This window comes from Pristis pectinata, chromosome 15, assembly GCF_009764475.1.
Source record: "Pristis pectinata isolate sPriPec2 chromosome 15, sPriPec2.1.pri, whole genome shotgun sequence".
NCBI lineage: Eukaryota > Metazoa > Chordata > Chondrichthyes > Rhinopristiformes > Pristidae > Pristis > Pristis pectinata.
This window is the reverse complement of record NC_067419.1, coordinates 36800222-36820892: the sequence shown is the minus strand read 5'-3', so window position 1 is coordinate 36820892 and position 20671 is coordinate 36800222. Positions and strand designations below refer to the sequence as shown.

The following is a 20671-nucleotide window of genomic DNA, read 5'->3' as shown; positions in this document are numbered from 1 at the left end:
GTTTTTCAATGATATCAATGATTCATGAGAATAAAATTATGTTCCTTTAATACGTCTGATATGAAACAGCTGTATTCAATTTAAATATAGTTGTAATCTAATGTCGCAATAATTTAATGTACCAAGGGTTAAACTTTGCTGTTAATATCAATTCATTTTACAAACTTTTGTCAGTATGTCTTTATTCACACTTAGATAATTACACGGTGTGATCTTGGTTTCAATATGTTAGTGTTTTACACATAAATACCTAGTTGACTTTTAAAAGACAAAAGGAATTATTTTTGTGAAGCCAAAAATAAATGTTTATGCTTTACTTGCATTTATCAGAGACTGAGAGTTTTTTTTGTTTGAAATAGGAAAATTAAATTCCATCGGACTGGAGTTTCATGTACAAGAGCTACTGAATTTCAGAGGTAGAGGATGGGGGTGCAGGGTGACAGCATACTGGAAACGACTTGCAGACCTTCAGCTTCTACATTTAACTGCAATACATTAGGCTACACCTGAGCTGGTACCTGGGAGGGATAAGCTGTTAATGATTCCATTACAGTGACGTTAACTTGACTTTTGCAATTTAACTGTGAGTGCAGGGGTATTCACTACAAGGGAAGAACATACCAGCATCAAGATAGATGAAGACATATGCCAGTAAGTACTGACATCTCACAGCTGGTTTCTTTCTTAACTCCATAAAAGGTTTAGGTCATGGTACTTATGCTGAGAATTATTTGATTTGCAGTTTGGAACTCTGATCCATCAAAGCAGCACAAATGCCAGAGTTCAAAAGCAAATTACTGCTGATACTGGAAATCCGCAATGAAAACAGAAAGTATTGGACATATATTGAAGGTCAGGCCTGTGGAGAAGAAATTGAATGAATGTTTCAGGTTAGAATGATACTCAGATCTTGACTAAACAATCTTGCTTACATTTAGTGCCTTTAATCATTGCCTACAGTTTTCTAAGACGTGATCTGTGGGCAGGAAGCTGGTGATAGTCACGTCAGATGGGCTGTGGTTGAGGATTTTACAATTCCAGCACATATTAAAAAAAGGTTGGTAGTCAGCAACATAGATGTATGATTCACCTCAAGTGGTGTGGGGTGGTTGTACACTCTACCCACATAAAGCTGTGGAAGCAAACTTAAACAGTCAACAAGAATACAGTATTTAAATGTGGAAAATCACAACAGCCTCATATTTGTGCTTTAATCCCGCATTTTCATTTTCCTGCTTATCTTACATATTTTAATATTCAGAAAGCAGGGAGTCAAATAGCCAAAAATAAAATAGCCTAAGGCTGAAACTGTATTTGCAATCATGGAAAAAAAAACACAAATACTGGAAAGTACTGCAACTGCGGAAATGAAAATACCTGCTTTAACTGTTGGTCTTCAACTTAAAGGAAAATAAGTAGGTTATTTAAAGTTGACAAGATAAACAGACATTTTAATATTAGAAGCAGATTAAGAATCAAAGGGAAGAACAGGTAGAAAGAAAGATCAACAGATAGGTCATAGGTTTTCTAAAATGTATTCATTGGTATGATGTAGAAGCCACTGACAATGAGCAGAATTTATTGTTGTCCACTAATTTCCCATGTCTCCTCACTCACAGACAGACCCATTCCACATTACAAATTCCACATGCTGTAAGGAAATACAGGATATTGGTGAAGCATTTTTAAATTAAAAGTAGATTAGGTGATAGGATTTCTGTCCTTCAAACTAGTTTGACCATGGAGTTCGTGACCTCCATCTTACTTCCACTTTCAATTCACCACAATGACATTCAGTCACACAATGTTTCAATAAAGCTGCATTGTAGCTTCAGAAATTCTATCAGTTCTTGCCTGCTCTTTGCTCTCTATATTGTACTAAGTATCCTTCTTTTGTTTTATTCCCTGGATGTGGGCCATTAAACCGGTGGGATTTGAACACGTGCTCAGGTTTTTCATACATGTAGTACACTGCTGTATCTAGTAGTACATCACTGTTCTCAAATGGTCTACAATCTTCCCTGCACCACTCCTTGACAGAGGAGGCTGACAGATAACCAGTTATCAAACTCTACTATCCAGTAACTCAACTTCACTGTTTCCTTTCCCTTCTTCATTTGTGGAAATGCTGGACTCCAGGAAAAAACTCAGTGGGATTGTTGAGTGAATGAGCAAAGAAGAATTTTTTTAAAAGTAATGTGCCTTTTTCAAATGCTAAACAACTACTACAGGATAGGCAGTAGCAAAGGCAGATATTTAGTTTGTAAGGATTTATACTTCACAAAGAAGTAATTTTATTGGAGTGTCAATGAAAATATAAGATATCTTTATTAGTCACGTACATCGAAACACACAGTGAAATGCATCTTTTGCGTAGAGTGTTCTGGGGACAGCCCACAAGTGTTGCCATGCTTCCGGCACCAACATAGTATGTCCACAACTTCCTAACCCGTATGTCTTTGGAATGTGGGAGGAAACCCACACAGACACAGGGAGAATGTACAAACTCCTTACAGACAGTGGCTGGAATTGAACCTGGGTCTCTAGTGCTGTAATAGTGTTACACTACCGTGCACTAAGATTCTATGATGGATTTACTGACCTTTTTGTGAGGCATTTTACTAATGGCCAAAGAAAAAGCTTGGGTACTTCTGCCACTGGAAACTAAAATGCATTAAAAAAAATAAACTAGAATCTTAGAGTCAAAGAAGCTGATGAAAAGTCACTAACCTGAAGTATTAACTCTGTTTCTCTTTCCATAAATGCTGCCTAACCTGCTTCACCAATTTCTTACATGAAAAAGGTCTTCCTCATTCTAACTAAAAAAGAAAGAGTTGAATATTGAAAGTAAATGCATGCTTCCCATGAGATGGATAGAAAGGAAATGAGAGAGTTTGAAGTGAGAAGGTTGCCAGCCAATTAGCTCCCATTCCTGGCAGTTGCAATGAACGGTGCAAAATCTAGTCCCTGGATGCTCATATGGCAGAAGTGGGAGGCACAAAGGACAGCAAGTAAATTTTTTAAAAATTGAAAGGACTATTGTGACCTAAATTCCTGGGCAGCATTCCAAAGAAAAGTTGCAGGGTATGGTGTTGTCACATGCGTGACTGATGTAGTACTCATGACACTGGTGAAAAGAGTGAATTGCTACTAGAAGCATGGATCAAATTTTTAAAGTGGCACAATTCTGCCAGAATATATCCCAATTGTATCCCACTCAGAAAGGTGTAGCACTGGAAAATAAAAGCTATATGAATAAATGTTTAGGGTAATATCAATTAAATAGAAGAAATAGATGTGCATTTAGGAACTCACCATTTCATGGGATTTTCAACTTCTTTTGGCACATTTTTAACAAAGGAAATGAAAAGCAGGAAAGTCAAACCTAACTTGAAAGAAATCAAAGCAAAACAAAAACATTTAAATAAGAGAAGCCACAGAGTATCTACATGAGATTTAGATTTATTAGACCAGATATTTTTGTGGCAATGCATCTAATGTACCTCTCACTGCCTAGCATTTTGCCCTGAGCTGGAAAACAAAACAAAAACTGCAGGTGGTAGAATCTGAAACAAAAACAGAAATGTTGTAAGAACTCAGCCAGTCTCGCAGCATCTGTGGAAAGAGAAGCCAGTCAACATTTCGGGTCACTGACCCTTCATCACAACCCAGACCTGCTCCTGAACCATCGAGATTTAAGGATTGGGAAAAAAACAACTGAGGACTGAGAAAGAGGGTGAATTGAAGGATCTGAATTTAATGTCAAATGAATTACAGAATTATATTTTTATTAGCTAAAGGAAGACTGGATTTTGAGAAGGAGAGGGAGTGGGAGAGAGACAGAGAGAGACAGAGAGAGAGAGAGAGAGAGCACAGAATAGAGAGAAGGGAAAGTAAAAGAAACACATTTAAAATTTGGCCATTTTTAAAATGGACCCAATTGTATTGAATGAATGAGACTGCTTACTTTTAAACATTAACATTAAAGCCAATGATTATTAACTATAATTAAATTTAACTTATATCAATGTGCCTGTTGTTTTTATAGAAGAGTCGAGCCTGGCATGTTTTCTTCAGTTAATACAATCGCCAATGATGGGATATTGAATGATTGTACATACTCTAGTCACCACCTGAGGGCTCCATTACAGTCTCTTGTACTATAGATTGATTACTAAATTGAGTAACAATGTTTATATCCCCAGTAAAGGTACTCCCACAGTGCTGTTAGGGAGAGTTTCAGGATTTAAACTGAAGGAATTGTGATATATGCAATATAAATGTGATTTGGAGGAAAACCTGAATGTGCTGGTGTTCTCATGTATCAACTGCCCTTGTCTGTCTTGGTGTTAGAGTAATTTATCTCCCAATGTTTATTGTTCAGTGCATCAACCCATAAGTATAGTATATAAAGTTGTGTGAACATTTTTTAGAGGATTCATCCAACAGTGTTGTCAGTTTTAATCTCTTTAGAGCCATTGCTGGGGTGCTCCAATCATGCTAAAAAACACTCCACTGAGCACTAAGCATTAGTCTGAACCAGAATAGAGAGAAACAAGACAACATTGGCAGACTGCACACTACATAGTGCACAGCAGACGTTAAAAAGATACTTGGAAGAGGAAAGAAGAAATATAGAAATCCAAGATTATAGAATTAAATAACACCAATTAAGATGAGATAATGGAGATTACCAGGTGGACAGAGAAAAATATTCAAAGATGTGTTCAAAACCTCCTTGAAAATATTGCATCATTCCCACCAACTCTTGGGAATTCCAAGCCATGGAAGCTCAAAGTGGAGAAAGAGCATTTGGGATGGCACTGGGCACCTCTGTCCATCAGGAGCACAAAGAAGCCCAGCAGAAGAAGCAAACTGCCTCTCAAACTACCCACCTGCCCATTCCATAAGGGGTTTTCTGCCCTTCCCGTGGAAGAATCTATGGTACCCATGCTGTCCTCAGCAGTCACCTGAGGACTAACAGAACTGAAATGGAACCAAATCATCCTCAATCCCAAAGCAATGCCAAGGAGAAAAACTTAATTTCTTGAAATATTCACAAGGACAAGCACTGTGCTTTTGTGATCTATGTTAGTTTTACAGTTTTTGTCATGTATCATTCCCTCACAATAGAATAAGCGATTAAAAATGTCAATGACTAAACAATGTTTAAACAATGCATGACTCAGATCTCAAACTATTAATGAAATTATGTTATTTTCATTGTAGAACAATTTAGACATTGTCATTAAGACAAAGAATACTGAATTTAAGGAGTGTTTACTTAGAACTCGCCAACTTAAAACACTCCAGTTTCAACAAAGCAGTTAAATATAAGACAGGGGAAGTCATGATCAAATTCTACAACGTTCCAGTCAGGTCAGATCATAACAGGGCACATGAACACTTGAGGCAATGTGAAGATGAGCCATAAAGTGAATGACGGATCTCAAGAATGGTGGTGAAAAATATTAGAGACCTTGACACTGCAATATTACTTTAAATTGAATTGTGAGAGTAAGGTAAAAGTACATAGATCCTAAACAGCAAAACACAACTTTAAAAGAAATATCAGTAAGGTCTCCTTGATATAAAGAATGATCAACCCTTGGAATTGATGATTATATTGAATGAATGAGGTTAAAAACCTTGGATACAATTTAGGACCAATTGAAAATCTCAGACTGGGAAAGGTTGCAAGGTGAATCTTGAAAGATAAACCAATGGTGAAAGTGGTAATCAGTATGATTATTATAAATATAACCTATTGCATGGCATAACCATTGGTTCAAGTTAAGTTCATGATTTTGCTCTTAAGGTTTAAGACATCATTTTATTACATCTCATGCTTATACCAGTTCCATCCCATTTTACATAATTTACCCAGAGTTTTCCACAATGCCTCGAAGGTAAAAAGATTTATTAAATGTAGTCAAAGTCACCATTATCACTGGTGACTTAAATTTCTAAACCTGCTCAGCAATAACTTTTAAATGAATAGTGATTACACTTTCCAGCATATTAGGAACATGAGCATAATGCAAATTTGTTGATGTAATTTCCTGTTTGGGCTAGAAATCTGATCACACTGCATAGGGATTTTAGATCCTACATGATAGAACTTTAGCAAAAATCCTTCATCCTTAACAATTGGTTATTAGTGCACTATCAGCATAATGTTGGATTTTTGTTCCGAGTCCTCCACAGATTTCCATCAAACACATGGATCAAAGATAAGATATCTTTATTAGTCACATGTACATCGAAACACACAGTGAAATACATCTTTGCGTAGAGTGTTCTGGGGGCAGCCCGCAAGTGTCACCACACTTCTGGTGCCAACAATAGCATGCCCACAACTTCCTAACCTGTACATCTTTGGAATGTGGGAGGAAACCGGAGCACCCGGAGGAAACCCACGCAGACACAGGGAGAATGCACAAATTTCTTACAGACAGCAGCCAGAATTCAACCCCAGTCACTGGTGCTGTAATAGCGTTATGCTAACCACTACACTACCGTGCCTGCCCAATGGTTATGCCAAGGACACTGATGCCATCTGCCAAAACTGTTCTACGCATATGAGACCTGTGAGCAGACTTGTTTCTGTGTTAGTTGGAGGCAGCCAAACCTTACCTGGTCTATTGCCAAGGAATCTGAGGCACATTTTTCCAGGTAAGTTAACTTTTAGATCCTTTAAAATTAGATCCTTTAACACCTTTTGGCTGGTGATGCTCCTAGGCCCATATTCTCTACCAATGTGCTCAGGTTTCCTAACTAAAATCAGCCACCTCCTACATTAAGCATTCCCTGATCTCCAGGGATCACTTCCTTGACTGGCTAAAACCAACATAATGAACATACAGCCCAATGACACTATTCCAGTCACCTTCCAACAATGTCCTAAACCTCTCTTGAAACTATTTCTACCACCCATTCAAGCTCTCCTCTCCTCCCCACCAGTCTCTGCAACTTTGCTCTCTCCTCCCCTATCCTTTCACTGTCTACAATCCCCTCCCTGCTCTTCTCTCCACCCCCACCCCAATCTGTGCTCTCCCCTTCAATCCTAGATTCCTCACTATCCTACCATCAAATCTTCTTTCAACCACTCCAATCCACTTCCCCCTCTACTCTCTGATTCACTCTTACCTCTTGAATCCACTCTATCCTGCCTGCTTCTGTCCAGCCCTCCCCACTATCCTTTCCACTCCCTGACCCTCTTCCCCCCCCCCCATCTTCTCTACCCACTGTTTCTCTCTCATCCCCTCCAATCCACACTATCTCCCACATTACTCAATCCGCTGTCCAAATGAACTCCTCTGGAAAGAAAAATTCATAAATTGAGCATCTTGGAGTCCCTAATCTCAGATCAAATGAAATTAAATCCTTTAACAGAAGCTAGTCTCAAACTCTCTTGTTTCTGTGTGAGAGTAATTTGGGTCTTTGCAGGCCTTAGATACACAACTGAATTCTGTTCAAAACAATGGCAAAATGTGCACTGTACAGCATTTGACAGTACCCCATGTTCCTCATGGCCTCTGTGCACATACTTGTCAATTATACAAAAGATTCAGAAGAAATTTTGGAAACTGTACGACCCAATTGCATTTGGTGATCAGATTTTAAATTAAGTTCCTTCTTGTAGCACACAAAATGTTGTCCTGTTCGAAATCATTTCAAGCCTGACCGCTTCCTCTGTCTCTACTTATATCAATTAAATGAAGAACAATGGCTAGAACAGTTAGGTGGGATCTGAATTCAACATCACATCTGAGGAATGACACTTCCTGCAATGTATTACACAAGAATCAGTCCAGATTAAGTGCTCAGATCCTACATTAGGGGTTGGAAACCTCTTATTTAGAGGGTGAATGTTAGATATTTCTTTGTTTATAACTGATTGAAAGTAATTATGGGCCAACACAGGCAAACTACCTTAAGATTCAGCCAACTGAAACATTCTGCCATCCTCAGAACATTATCAAGCAAACATTACAATCCCAAAGGTTTCATGGATCCATGGAATTCTTCATCCATCCATTCCTGATTGGCTGGGTGACAGAATGGGAGAGTGCAAAAGCAGCAGAAAATGAGCAGGTGGCGAACAAGAAAATGAAGAGCAACCCAACCTCCTATAACTATTAAGTATATGTATGTTTGTTTAACCCTCCAAAAGCAGTCAAATTGAAAAGCCGACTCACTCTGCTGCTTGAGGATCATATATCAGACACTGTACTTCAAAGAAAAATGCAATTGAAAGAGAAACACTAATGAAAGCTACAGTGCCAATGAAATTTTTCATTTATGGCAGCAATGAAATGCTCAATTGTTAAAAATATTCAGCAAATATATAATAGGCAATGTCACAAGAAGGCAGCATCCATCATCAGCTACCCCCACCATCTTGGCCATGCCTTCTTCTTGATGCTGCCAACAGGCAGGAGGTACAGGAACCTGAAGATCCCACCTCAAAGTTCAACAACAGCTTCTTCCCCACTACCATCAGCTTCTTGAACCAATCTGAAAAAGACTATATTTCTTTCTCTCAATCTTGTACTAGTGTCATTATGTTTATTTTGTTATTTATTTTGCACGTGTAAGTTATGTATAATTTATATTTAAGTTTATGTTAACTTATGTTTGTCCTCAAATAGTAATGTACAGGGCTGCTGCCGCAAAAAGCTAATTTTCATTGCATTTATAATTTGTGTATGTATGCCTATGACAACAATAAACTTGAATCCAAACTTAACATTACTTGACAGAAGTAGAAACTTATCACGTTTATTTTGGATAACCTTTAGGGGACCATTTACCAACGTGGTAAGCACAACATTTCTGAAACAGACCGAGCATGCTACACGTGTAAAAGTAGGCAGAGCACAATCCAATTTCTAAGCCAAAAGCTAATGAGGCTGCTAGGACATAAAATGTACTGATACTCAGTACAGCGTATGTGTGACCAGAGTAGATCCTCACATTAGTTGTAAATCCAAAATAATAAAAACTGGAGACACTGCAAATCTTAGATAAAAACACACAATGCTAGAAATCTTCAGCAGGTCAGGCAGCATCTGTGGAGAGAGAAAGAGAGTTAATACTTCAGGTTTTGATGGAAGATCATCAACCTGAAACATTAAAGCCATCTCTCTCTCCACAGATGCTGCCAGATCTGCTGAAGATTTCCAGCACTATCTATTTTGAAATTTCATTTTACATTAGTCTTTGATATACTACTGGACCTGTGCCTATTTTCTATCCACTCAGTGTAAAAATGTTAAAAAGCAAATAGAAAGTGGAAGAAAATAAAATACTTGTATTTATATAGTACCCTTCATGCACAAAGTACTAATTAAACTACGATTATTTTTATAACAAACTTCATCTGCTGGAAATCTGAGGAAATAAAAACAGAAAATACTAGATATATTTCAGAACAGGCAGCTGTGGAAAAAAAAAGAGTTAATGTTTAAAGTCAAAGACCCTTCCACAGAGACCATAGGAAGGCACCCTTTACTTAGATTTAAGGAAAGATTTGGCTATATCACCAAAAGACATCCTAGTTGCAATTGCAAAGTGACAGAATGTAATAATGCAGAAATTAGATGAGCATTCGGGAAATTAAAACAGCTTGAAAAGGGGATTTGTAACTTTCATATAGATTGGGACAGGCCAGATGATAGCAAAAGGAATTTCTGCAACAAATTAACCAAGGGAGCAAGCCCTGTTGGGTTTAGCAATTTGGTTAGCATACTCATGGTGTGTGAATATCCATCTAGCAGTAAGATGGAGGTGTTTTTAAAAAAAAATTAATGTTTACACCTTTAAGTTGCAAGAGCCCTTCTTGTAAGAAATTGAACAAGCATGTATGAACGAGGAGCTGTGGAACAATGTACAGTTAAACAAGCCAGCATAGAGTAATGGAAAGGAAAGCACAGAACCTAAACCAAGAGAGAGGTACAAAGAAAGGCAAAGGGTGACAAAACATACCATCAGAGGTAGAAGCAGGGAGAAATGTGCAAGTAAAGTTAAAATCACCATAAAATGTTTACAATTAGGAAAAAGAGGGGATTGAGCTCAAGATGTATTAGAAATGAAAATGGAGGAATTGTACTTGTGTTAATAATTGCAGAAATGTATCTTGCTGTAGAATTAAAGGGTAGCATACCAGACACCCTGTCAAACCCAATTAACCTGGGGATAGAGACCCATTATAATGAACATAAACAAATCAGCAGTAATAGAGTCATAAAGAAATACAGCACAGATACAGGCCTTCAGCCCAACCAGTCCACGCTGACCACGGTGCCCACCCAGCCAGTCCCAATTTCCTGCATTCAGCCCGTATCCCTCTAAGCCCTATCCAAGTGCTTCTTAAATTATACCCACCTCAACCACTTCTTCTAGCAGCTTGTTCCAAATACTCACCACCCTCTGCGTGAAAAAGTACCTCACCCCTCAGGTCCCTTTTAAATCTTTCCCCTGTCATCTTAAACCTATGCCCCCTAGTTTTGGACTCCCCTACCTTGGGGAAAAGACTGTTACTATCCACCTTATCTATACCCTTCATGATTTTGTAAACCTCTATAAGGTCTATCACCTCTATAATCTTGATAATGAAGAAAATAATGACATTAAATGGTGACACATTCTCAGAACCTGATGCTTTTCATGCCAGGGTTTTAAAGGAAGTGAGAACATTGCCAATACCTTAACTTAAATCTCCAAAGTTCTGTTGATTCAGGAACCATTTCTTGTACAAGCCACAGTAAAGAAGGCGTATAGCATGCTTGCCTTTATTAGTCGAGGCATTGAGTTTAAGAGTCATGAAGTTATGTTGCAGCTTTATAAAACTTTGTTTAGGCCACATCTGGAGTATTGCATTCAATTCTGATTGCCCCATTATGGGAAGGATGTGGAGGCTTTGGAGAGGGTGCAGAAGAGGTTTACCAGGATGCTGCCTGGGGCATCTGCTATAAGGAGAGGTTGGACAAACCTGGGTTGTTTTCTCTGGAGTGGCAGAGGCCTGACAGAATTTTACTAAATTATGAGGGGCGTAGACAGACAACCGATATCTTTTTCCCAGGGTCGAAATGTATAATACCGGAGGGCACACATTAAAAGTGAGAGGGGGTAAGTTCAAAGGAAATGTGCAGGGCAAGTTTTTTTGTACAGAGTCTGGTGGGTGCCTGGAATGTGCTGCCAGACGTGGTCGTAGAGGCAGACATGATAGGTGTCTAAGTGGCTCTCAGATAGGCACATGGATATGCAGAGAATGGAAGGGTATTGACCATGTGCCGGCAAAAGGGATTAGTTTGATTAGGCATCATTAGCTTAATTGGTTTGGCACAACATCATAGGCTGAAGGGCCTGTTCCTGTGCTGTACTATTCTATGTTCCAGAACCCTCGCTACAGCTATTGTGCAATTGTTACCATTAGCACTGAGCAAATACTGACAAGTAGCAAAATACTGACAAGTAGCAAAATAGTAATAACTAAATCTGTTTTAACAAAATATTTTCGCGAAATATTAGCCTGAACACAAAAAAGATAGTATTGAATCCTTTCTGTCACCTCAACAAGAAAGTACACAGAGCCTCAGTTCAACATCTCATCCAAAAATGGCACCAAAGCAACATTGTTGCATATTTCAGATTTCTAACACTTGCATTTGTTTTCTGTTTTTCATGTACTCCACTGCAGTATCAGCTTAAATTTTTGGGCTCAAGGCACTGGAGTAGGACTTGGTAAACCCACACATTTTTGACTCAGAGGAACATGTGCTAGAAACTGACCCACAATACATCCACAGCAGATGCAGTCTCACTAGCTCTCCACTCCGCTTTGGAGCACCAAGACAACAGCAAAGCATACGTCAGGCTGCTGTTTATCAATTACAGCTCGGCGTTAAACACCATCATTCCCTCAGTATTAATCACCAGGCTTCAAAACCTGAGCCTCTTTACCTCCCTCTGCAACTGGACCTTTGACGTCCTTATTGGGATGACCATGTGGCCAAGCACAGCTCAAATGCCATCTATAAATTCGCAGATGAAACCACTGTTGTTGGTAGAATCTCAGATGGCGATAAGGAGGAGTACAGGATTGAGATAGTTTTGCTGGTTGAGTAGTGTTGCAACAACAACCTCGCACTCAACGTCGGCAAGACCAAGGAATTGATTGTGGACTTCAGGAAGGGAAAGTCGGGAACACACACCAGTCCTCATTGAGGGGTCAGCGGTGGAAAGGGTGAGCAGCTTCAAGTTCCTGGGCGTCAACATCTCGGAGGATCTATCCTGGGCCCAGCACATTGATACACTCATGAAGGCCCGCCAGCGGCTGTATTTCATTAGGAGCTTGAGGAGGTTTGGTACGTCACCAAAGACTCTTGCAAATTTCTACAGATGTGCAATGGAGAACATTCTGAGTGGTTGCATCACCGCCTGGTATGGAGGCTCCAATGCACAGGATCAAAAGAGGCTGCAGAGGGTTGTAGACTCAGCCAGCTCCATCACGGGCACAACCCTCCCCACCATCAAGGATGTCTTCAAGAGGCGGTGCCTCAAGGCAGCGGCATCCATCACTAAGGTCCCTCACCATCCAGGACATGACCTCTTCTTGTTACTACCATCGGGGAGGAGGTACAGGAGCCTGAAGTCCCACACTCAATGAGTTAAAAACTGCTTCTTCCTCTCCGCTATCAGATTTCTGAACAGTCCATGAACACATGAACTGTCATGGTTCTGAGTACTGGCCTCGATTCAGCTCCATTGATGATGCCTTCTTGGGCAGCACATGGATTCCCTGCATGACTAATTGCATAACGACACACACCTGAGCCCCGTCAGGGGGCCTAGCATAAGTACCCGTGTTTCTCTAGCACTAGTTGCCAGAATATTGGTCAACCTTTGGGTTTACTTTGTCTCCTGGCTGCTTAGAGTTGTCAACTCTAGAGCAGTCCTGGTTTCACCATTCCTCTTAGGATATCCAGTTTTTGTGCTGGGACTCCACCTCAGATCCCTGAGGCAAGATTCCTTCCAGTTGCTGCCTGTGTTTGCTTCTGAGGAAGCATCCTGACTCCAGTCTCGTACCAGTGTACCGCATTTGGGTTCTCTGCGAGCTTGCTCTTTGCTCAACATTGTGACATGAACACTACTTCTTTATTCCTTTTTTTTGCACCATTTATTTATTTTGTGATTTATGGTAACTTTCATGTCTTTGCACTGTACTGCTGCTGCACAACAACAGGTTTCTCATCATATAAGTCAATGATGGTAAACCTGATCCTGATTCTGAATTGAAAATTAATGTAATCAAGAAAGGTAGGCTTTGACCCAATGCTTGCAAAGTGAAAAGATTAGCTGTCTATTACCTTAATCAACTTGCCACCTTATCACATACTTAGATAATCAGAACAGCAAGTAGGGAACAGAATCTAAATACACTTTTTAACTGTTCCATTCAGCCATAATTGGCTTACAATACATAGAGTTTTGTTTCTCCCCTTGCTCTGATATATCCAAACACTGGTTTACTATTCAAAAGATCTTTTCTCAAAAGAGCTAATTGTACATTGCACAATCGAGGTGCAAAGTGAGCGACCCCCTTTGTCTATTGAATTGCCAAAGGGCAGTCAAACAATACCCAATGAAAGAACCCTATTACAGATATTGAAAATCTAATTAATAATCATCACAAACAACAAAGGCAACATGCAATAATGCATTCTTTTACAAAATGCTTCACTTAACCTTGTTAAGTGGACAATGGATCAGTTGCAATATTCTTGTGAATTATGCCTATAGTAATATAAAGACTGAACTGTTCCATAAATTGTTTTCCCATTGTTCTATCTTCTTAAGCAAATAAATTTGCAGCTGACCAGATGCAACATTTAAGTGAATATTCCCATAAAGATCTAGACTATATGGAATCAGGTATCTGTTTAAACAGTTTGGTACACTAGTTTCATTCCATAGTAAAGCTCAGTAAACTCTATTTCAATTTCTCACAAAATTATAATGCAAGTTTATACATGTACAGGCCTAATATTCATTACAATTGGTACATAATATAGAATATGGCAAAGGCCTCTTGGGCATGCTACTTCTTAACAGCCTGTGCCAGTCATTATACTTAGGCCTATTTTACATTAACTCAAATATCCATCCTATTCAAGATTTATTATAGATTTAAATGTTTAAATTATATGTTTATTTTAGTTTTAAACTCTCTCCCTTACCTTTCATGTTCAAATTCCTGCATTTTCTGGCCTCCTGATTCATGCCCTGCTCTTTATGAAGCTTTCCTTCTCTCTTCTGTTGTCTCTGTGCTTTTGGCTGAATCAGGCTGGAACGTTTGTGGCAGTCACAGTGTAGTCACGGAGCTTTCCTTGCACGGCTCTCTTCTTTCATCCAGGATTTTGTTGTACAAAAGCACAGCCTCTGAGCTGAGTCATTAGTTTCAATGAAGCACAAGCCCTTTACATTTCATTTCATTTTTCACAATTCAATACATAGCTTGTTTTGCAATGGCTAGTGTCTACCCCAGCATTTGAAGATTTGGCAGATATATAAAGCTTTGCAATTCTGCATTTTAAACTATTGATATTTATAGAAATTTTTCAAGCTTGTAAAAATGTTATTTCTGTATAGTGTAAAAGGAGGGGCAGTTGCTCTTCTAGCTCATCAGTTAAAGCTACATTGTCATTTTCTATTATTATAAAGCAATCCGTGTTCTGAAAATGGTCTTAAAGCCCTTTCGTCAATAATGTAACATATGAACATAGAACACTACAGCACAGTACAGGCCCTTCAGCCCACAATGTTGTGCCGATATTTTATCCTGCTCCAAAATCTATCTAACCCTTCCCTCCCACATAGCCCCCTGTTTTTTCTATCATTCATGTATCTATCTAAGAGTCACTTAAATGTCCCTAATGTACCTGCCCCCACAATCTCTGCCAGCAGTGCGTTCCACGCACACACCACCAGAATAATGGTTAAATTATAGGATTAGTAATCCCGCATGTTGAACTAATGATCTAGATTCATGACTTTGAATTCCACCCAGGCAGCTGAACAACTTACATGGAAGTAATATATAAAAAAAACTAATTGAATAATGGTAACCCTGAAATTATCAGATTATTTGCAAAAACCCATCTAGTTCACATGTCCTTCATGAAAGAAAATTTCTTATCCTTATCCAGTCTGTCCTATGTGTGACTCCAAAACTGTCAATGGGATTGACCCTTAACTGCCCCCCTGAAATGGCCCAGCTAGCCAATCAATTGAGAAGCAATTTAGGACCAACAAACAGTGAAACCCACATAGCACAAACAAATTTAAAAGAAAAATACAGAGGTATGTGTTCAAATCCTACTAAACCAACTTGGACATTTAAATTCAATGAATTAAATTTAGAAAAAGCCAACATTAATAATGCTGGGCATGAAACTACGCAATTAATTTAAAATCAATCTCCTTTTGGGAAGAAAATTAGCTTTTCCTTCTGCAATCTGGGCTGTAAATAACTCCAGACCTGCAGCAATGTGATAGCACTGGAGGCTATTCAACAAAATTAGACCACAAGGGAATATACTGGCAAGGAATAAAATTGGTTAACAGACAAAAAAAAAGTGTAGGAATAAACAGCTCATTTTCAGGTTGGAAGGTTGCAATTAGTGGGGCACCTCAAGGATTGGTGCTGGACCTCCAGCTGTCAAAAGCTGTTAATGATTTGAAAGAGTGTAATATATTCAAAATTGCTGAAAACACAGAAGTTGGGTGCCAGTGTAAATTGTGAGGATGATAAAGAGAGCCTTCAAGGGGATAAAGATAGGATAGGTGAATGGGCAAGAACATAGCACTTGGAACATAAAGAGGAAAAAATGTGAAGTCATCTACTTCAGTAGAAAAAAGTAAGAAAGAGGAGTTAGAGAAATAAAGGACTGCAGATGATGGAATCTAGATGAAAGACACTATGATGCTGGAGGAACTCAACAGGCCTGGCAGCATCTGTGGAGAAAAGCTGGCGGTCAACGTTTCGGGCCAGGACCCTTCTTCAGGACTGAAGATAGGAAAAGGGGAAGCCCAATATACAGGAGGGAAAATCAGAGCAGCAATAGGTGGACAAAAGAGGGGAGGCGGGGTGGGCACAGGGTGGTGATAGGTAGACGCAGGTAAGAGATAGTGATATGCAGGTGCGGGGAGGAGGGGAAAGCAGATCCATCAGGGGATGGGTCAAAGGTAAGGAGAGAGACGAAAAAGAAAGGTAGAAGAAAAGAGGCTATGAACGGGAAGAAGAGAAGAAGCAGAGTGGGGAGGGGGGGTAGTGGGGAAGGTGGGGAGGGGGTGGAATTACCTAAAGTGGGAGAATTCAATATTCATGCCATTAGGCTGCAAGTTTCCAAGATGGAAAGTGAGGTGCTGTTCCATCAGTTTTCACTTGGAATTCTCCTGGCAGTGGAGGAGGCCGAGGACTGTCATATCAGTGATAGTGTGGGAGGGGGAGTTGAAGTGACCAACAATGGGGAGATGCAGATCGCGGTTACGGACAGAGCGCAGGTGTTCTGCGAAATAGTCAGCTAGTCTGCATTAGGTTTCACCAATGTAGAGGAGGCCACACTTGGAGCACCGAATGCAGTAGATGATATTAAGGGAGGTGCAGGTGAATCTCTGCCTCACCTGAAAGGATTGTTTGGATCCCTGGATGGAGGTAGTGTAGGGGTAGGTGTTGCACCTATGGCGGGGGCAGTGGAAATTTCCCTGGGTGGGAGTGGGAGGAGTGAACAAGGGAGTCACGGAGAGAGCGGTCCCTGCGAAAGGCAGAAAGGGGTGGGGAGTGGAAGGTATGCTTGGTGGTGGGGTCCCGCTGGAGATGGCAGAAGTGGCGGAGGATGATATGTTGAATACATAAGCTGGTAGGATGAAATGTAAGGACAAGGGGGACCCTATCCCTGTTCGTCTGGGAGGGGTGGGGGTGAGAGCATAGGTGTGGGAAATGGCAGAGATATGGGTGCAAGCTCTCTCGACCACAGTCGGGGGGAAGCCCTGGTTAGAAAAGAAGTTGGACATCTTGGATGTCCTGCAGTGGAAAGCCTCATCATGGAAGCAGATGCAGCGAAGGCAGAGAAATTGAGAAAAAGGGATAGCATCCTTGCAAGAGACAGGGTGGGAGGAGCTGTATTCGAGGTAGCTGTGGGCATCAGTGGGTTTGTGGAAGATGTCAGTGGATAAGGAATCTCCTGAGATGGATACGGAAAGATCAAGAAAGGAGAGAGAGATGTCAGAGATAGTCCAAGTGAATTGGAGAGCTGGGTAAAAATTAGTGGCGAAATTTATGAAACTGTCGAGTTCCACACGGGTACAAGAGGTGGCACCAATGTAGTCATCTATATAGTGGAGAAAGAGTTGAGGAATGGTGCCGGAGTAGGTTTGGAACAGAGACTGTTCAACATAGCCAGCGAAGAGGCAGGCATAGCTGGTGCCCTTTCTCCTTATCTAGTTTCCCAATGAATGCTATGCTATTTACATCAACTGCTTACCATAAAAGCAAATTCACATTCTAACCATTTTCTGGATAATAAGGTTTCACCTGAATACCCTTTTGAGTTTATCGCTGACTTTTTATAATTATGACCTCCAGTCTTGGTCTCACCTGGATGTGAAAATGGCAAGTCTATGAACATCCTATTAAATGATTTCCTATTCATGAATCAGAATCAGATTTATTATCACTGACTTAGATGACGTGAAATTTGTTGTTTTGCAGCAGCAGTACAGTGCAAAGACATAAAATTACTACAAATCACAAAAATAAATAAATAGTGCAAAAGAAAAGAATAACAAGGTAGCGTTCATAGGTTCATTCAGAAATCCGATGGCAGAGGGGAAGAAGCTGACATTGCCAGTGACCCAGGTTCAATTCCAGCCACTGTCTATAAGGAGTTTGTATGTTCTCCCTGTGCTGTGTAGGCTTCCTCCAGGTGCTCCAGTTTCCTCCCAGATTCCAAAGATGTATGGGTTAGGAAGTTGTGGGCATGCTATGTTGGCACCAGAAGTGGCACACTTACGGGCTGCCCCCAGAACACTCTAAGCAAAAGATGCATTTCACTGTGTGTTTTGATGTACATGTGAATAATAAAGATATCTTATCTTATTTTATCTGTTTCTGAATCTTTGAGTCTGGGTCTTCAGGCTCCTGTAGCTCCGCCCCGATGGTAATAATGACAAGAGGGCATGGTCAGGTCAAATTACTGCCTTCTTTTTCAAAAGGAAAATGTCCTCGCTGGTTTATTCTTTAGTGTATTATCTCTCAGCTCTTTCAACATTCAATGTTTTAATTTCAGAATGATAATTTGACTTTTTAAATATTCTTAGTTTCTAAAAATACTAATAAAAAATTAATACAACATACTTGTAATTAGTCAGCGCTTTTAGCAAGGTTTGTAGATCAGTTATCTAATTATCTGAATCAAAAAGGCCTTCAGAACACATAATTTGATATAAAACAGAAACAGAAAATGCTGAAAACAGTCAGCAATTCAAGCAACATCTGTGAAAACAGTTAACATTTCAGATCAAACACTAACTCAATTCCTCTCCACAAATGCTGCCTATCTCATATTTCTAGCATTTTCTCTCTCTGTTTCTGATTTCCAATGAGTACGATAGTTTGTTTTGCAACTTTATATAGATATTTTGGTATTTTTTTAAAAATTCCTTAATAAAGGCAGAAAATTACCTATTTGCTTTTAGAAATTATTTGTGCAATTCAAGGAACTTATTTGAACAGATTGATTTATTTTCATCCAAAATGTACTGAACACAGGTTTGCAAATGTAATTTCTAAATCATGAAAGCATAGTGAGGTAAATTAAATTGTTAATCTGTGCGACTTGTTAAATGTTATAAAGCATTTTTTTAAAAAGCCTATAGCAAATTTTTTAAAAGTCTATTGTGCAATACAAGAGGGACAGTGTATATTTACTTAACAGATGGATACTCACATTTTCCTTTGAAAATTGTAAACCAATCAGTTAACACCCCATCATATTTTTGGATCATTATGCTTCTGTGAGCCAATCAGGACTGGCTTTTCCTCATGCAAGAATCAAGTGTCACATGACAGAACTCTCCTTTGCACTTCTCCCTTTCATACAAAATAACAACCAGCAGCCTCCCCATGAACGTTTGTAAATTCCCCGCTCTTTAACCCACTGCTGCCATCTCAGCAAGGAATCTGGAGACCCAAAGCTAATACTACTTGAGGTCAGCCATCATTATCTCAGGAATTTTGTAATCACTTAAAAGCAAATGGTTGAAATCGAAATGAAAACATAAAATACTGGAAATACTCAGCAGATCAAGCAGCAGCAATGCAGGTTTAACTTTTCAGCTCAATGATTTTTCTCGCCCCACAGGTGCCACATAACCTGCTGAATATTTCCAGCATTTTATGTTTTTATTTCAGGTTTGATGATGGAACTCAAAGGGATTTTGTGTAGGTTTATGAATTAGATAGTGGACATGGCTGGGCTATTAGCTAACCTTGAGAGAAGGTGGCAATCAAAAACGGAATTCTCATTTAATTATTGAGGAATAGTGTGATAACACAAGTGAGAGGTCAAAACTGTATGAAGAATACTATAAAATACATATTTCTCTATTTCTAAACTCCAACCTCCTAACAATAACACCAATATTCCATTTACTTTCCTAACTACTTGCTGCTAACTTTCTGTATTTCATACACAAGGAAAGCTTGTTGCATTCTCAAAGAACTCTAACAAATTTGTCAAACTGGATTTTCCTTTTAAAAAAACACTTCTCTAAATGAATAGCTGTATCTTCCTTGATCATCATCTCCAGCAAGTTCCCAACAGCAGATGTTAAGCTAACTGCACTACAGTTTCCTTCTTTTTATCTTCCTCCCATCTCGAACAAGGAAGTCACATCTGCAGCTTTTCAATCCAACTCAATGAATTTTGAAAAACTTCAACCAATTATTTTTGCAGCCATATAGTCATAGAGAGAAACAGGAATAGGCCCACCGAGTCCGCGCTGACTATCAACCACCCATTTTACACTAATACTACATTAATTCCATTGTTTATTTTCCCTACATTCTTATAAACTCCCTCCAGATTCTACTATTTGCTTACATATTTAGTGCCAGTTTACAGTGCATAATTAACCTGCAAAAGCACGTCTTTGGGACACAGAACATTACAGCACAGTACAGGCCCTTTGACCCACGATGTTGTGCCGACATTTTATCCTGCTCCAAGATCTATCTAACCCTTCCCTCCCAGATAGCCCTCCATTTCTCTATCATTCATGTGGCTATCTGAGTCTCTTAAATATCCCTAATGTATCTGCCCCCACAACCTCTGCCGGCAGTGCATTCACGCACCCACCACTCTCTGTAAAAAACTTACCTCTGACATCCCCCAAAAAGCTTTCTCCAAACACCCTAAAATTATGCCACCTCATGAGAGCCATTTTCACTCCGGGAAAAAGTCTCTGACTGTCCACTCGATCTATGCCTCTTATCATCTTGTACACCTCTATCATGTCATCAGTCCCTGGCAACTTGTTTGCCTTCCCATTAGTTTTTCCATTACCTTGTTGCTCATGATGGGAATTGTTACAATCTTTTCCATGC

At 39.5% G+C, this 20671-nt stretch overlaps 1 protein-coding gene across 8 annotated transcripts in view; it reads right to left on the bottom strand.

Moving 5' to 3' along the window:
• tmem117 (transmembrane protein 117) overlaps positions 1–20671 on the bottom strand; it is a 244938-nt gene that overhangs the window by 214010 nt on the left and 10257 nt on the right. For 5 of the 8 annotated variants that reach the window (XM_052030137.1, XM_052030134.1, XM_052030133.1 and 2 more), the window contains exon 2: positions 14244–14450. The exons of 2 other annotated variants lie outside the window; for them this stretch is intronic. In XM_052030137.1, the coding sequence (XP_051886097.1) occupies positions 14244–14286 (43 nt within the window). In that variant the 5' untranslated portion in view covers positions 14287–14450. The remainder of the gene's footprint in view (positions 1–14243; positions 14451–20671) is intronic. One more of the 8 variants, XM_052030126.1, reaches the window with a different exon arrangement.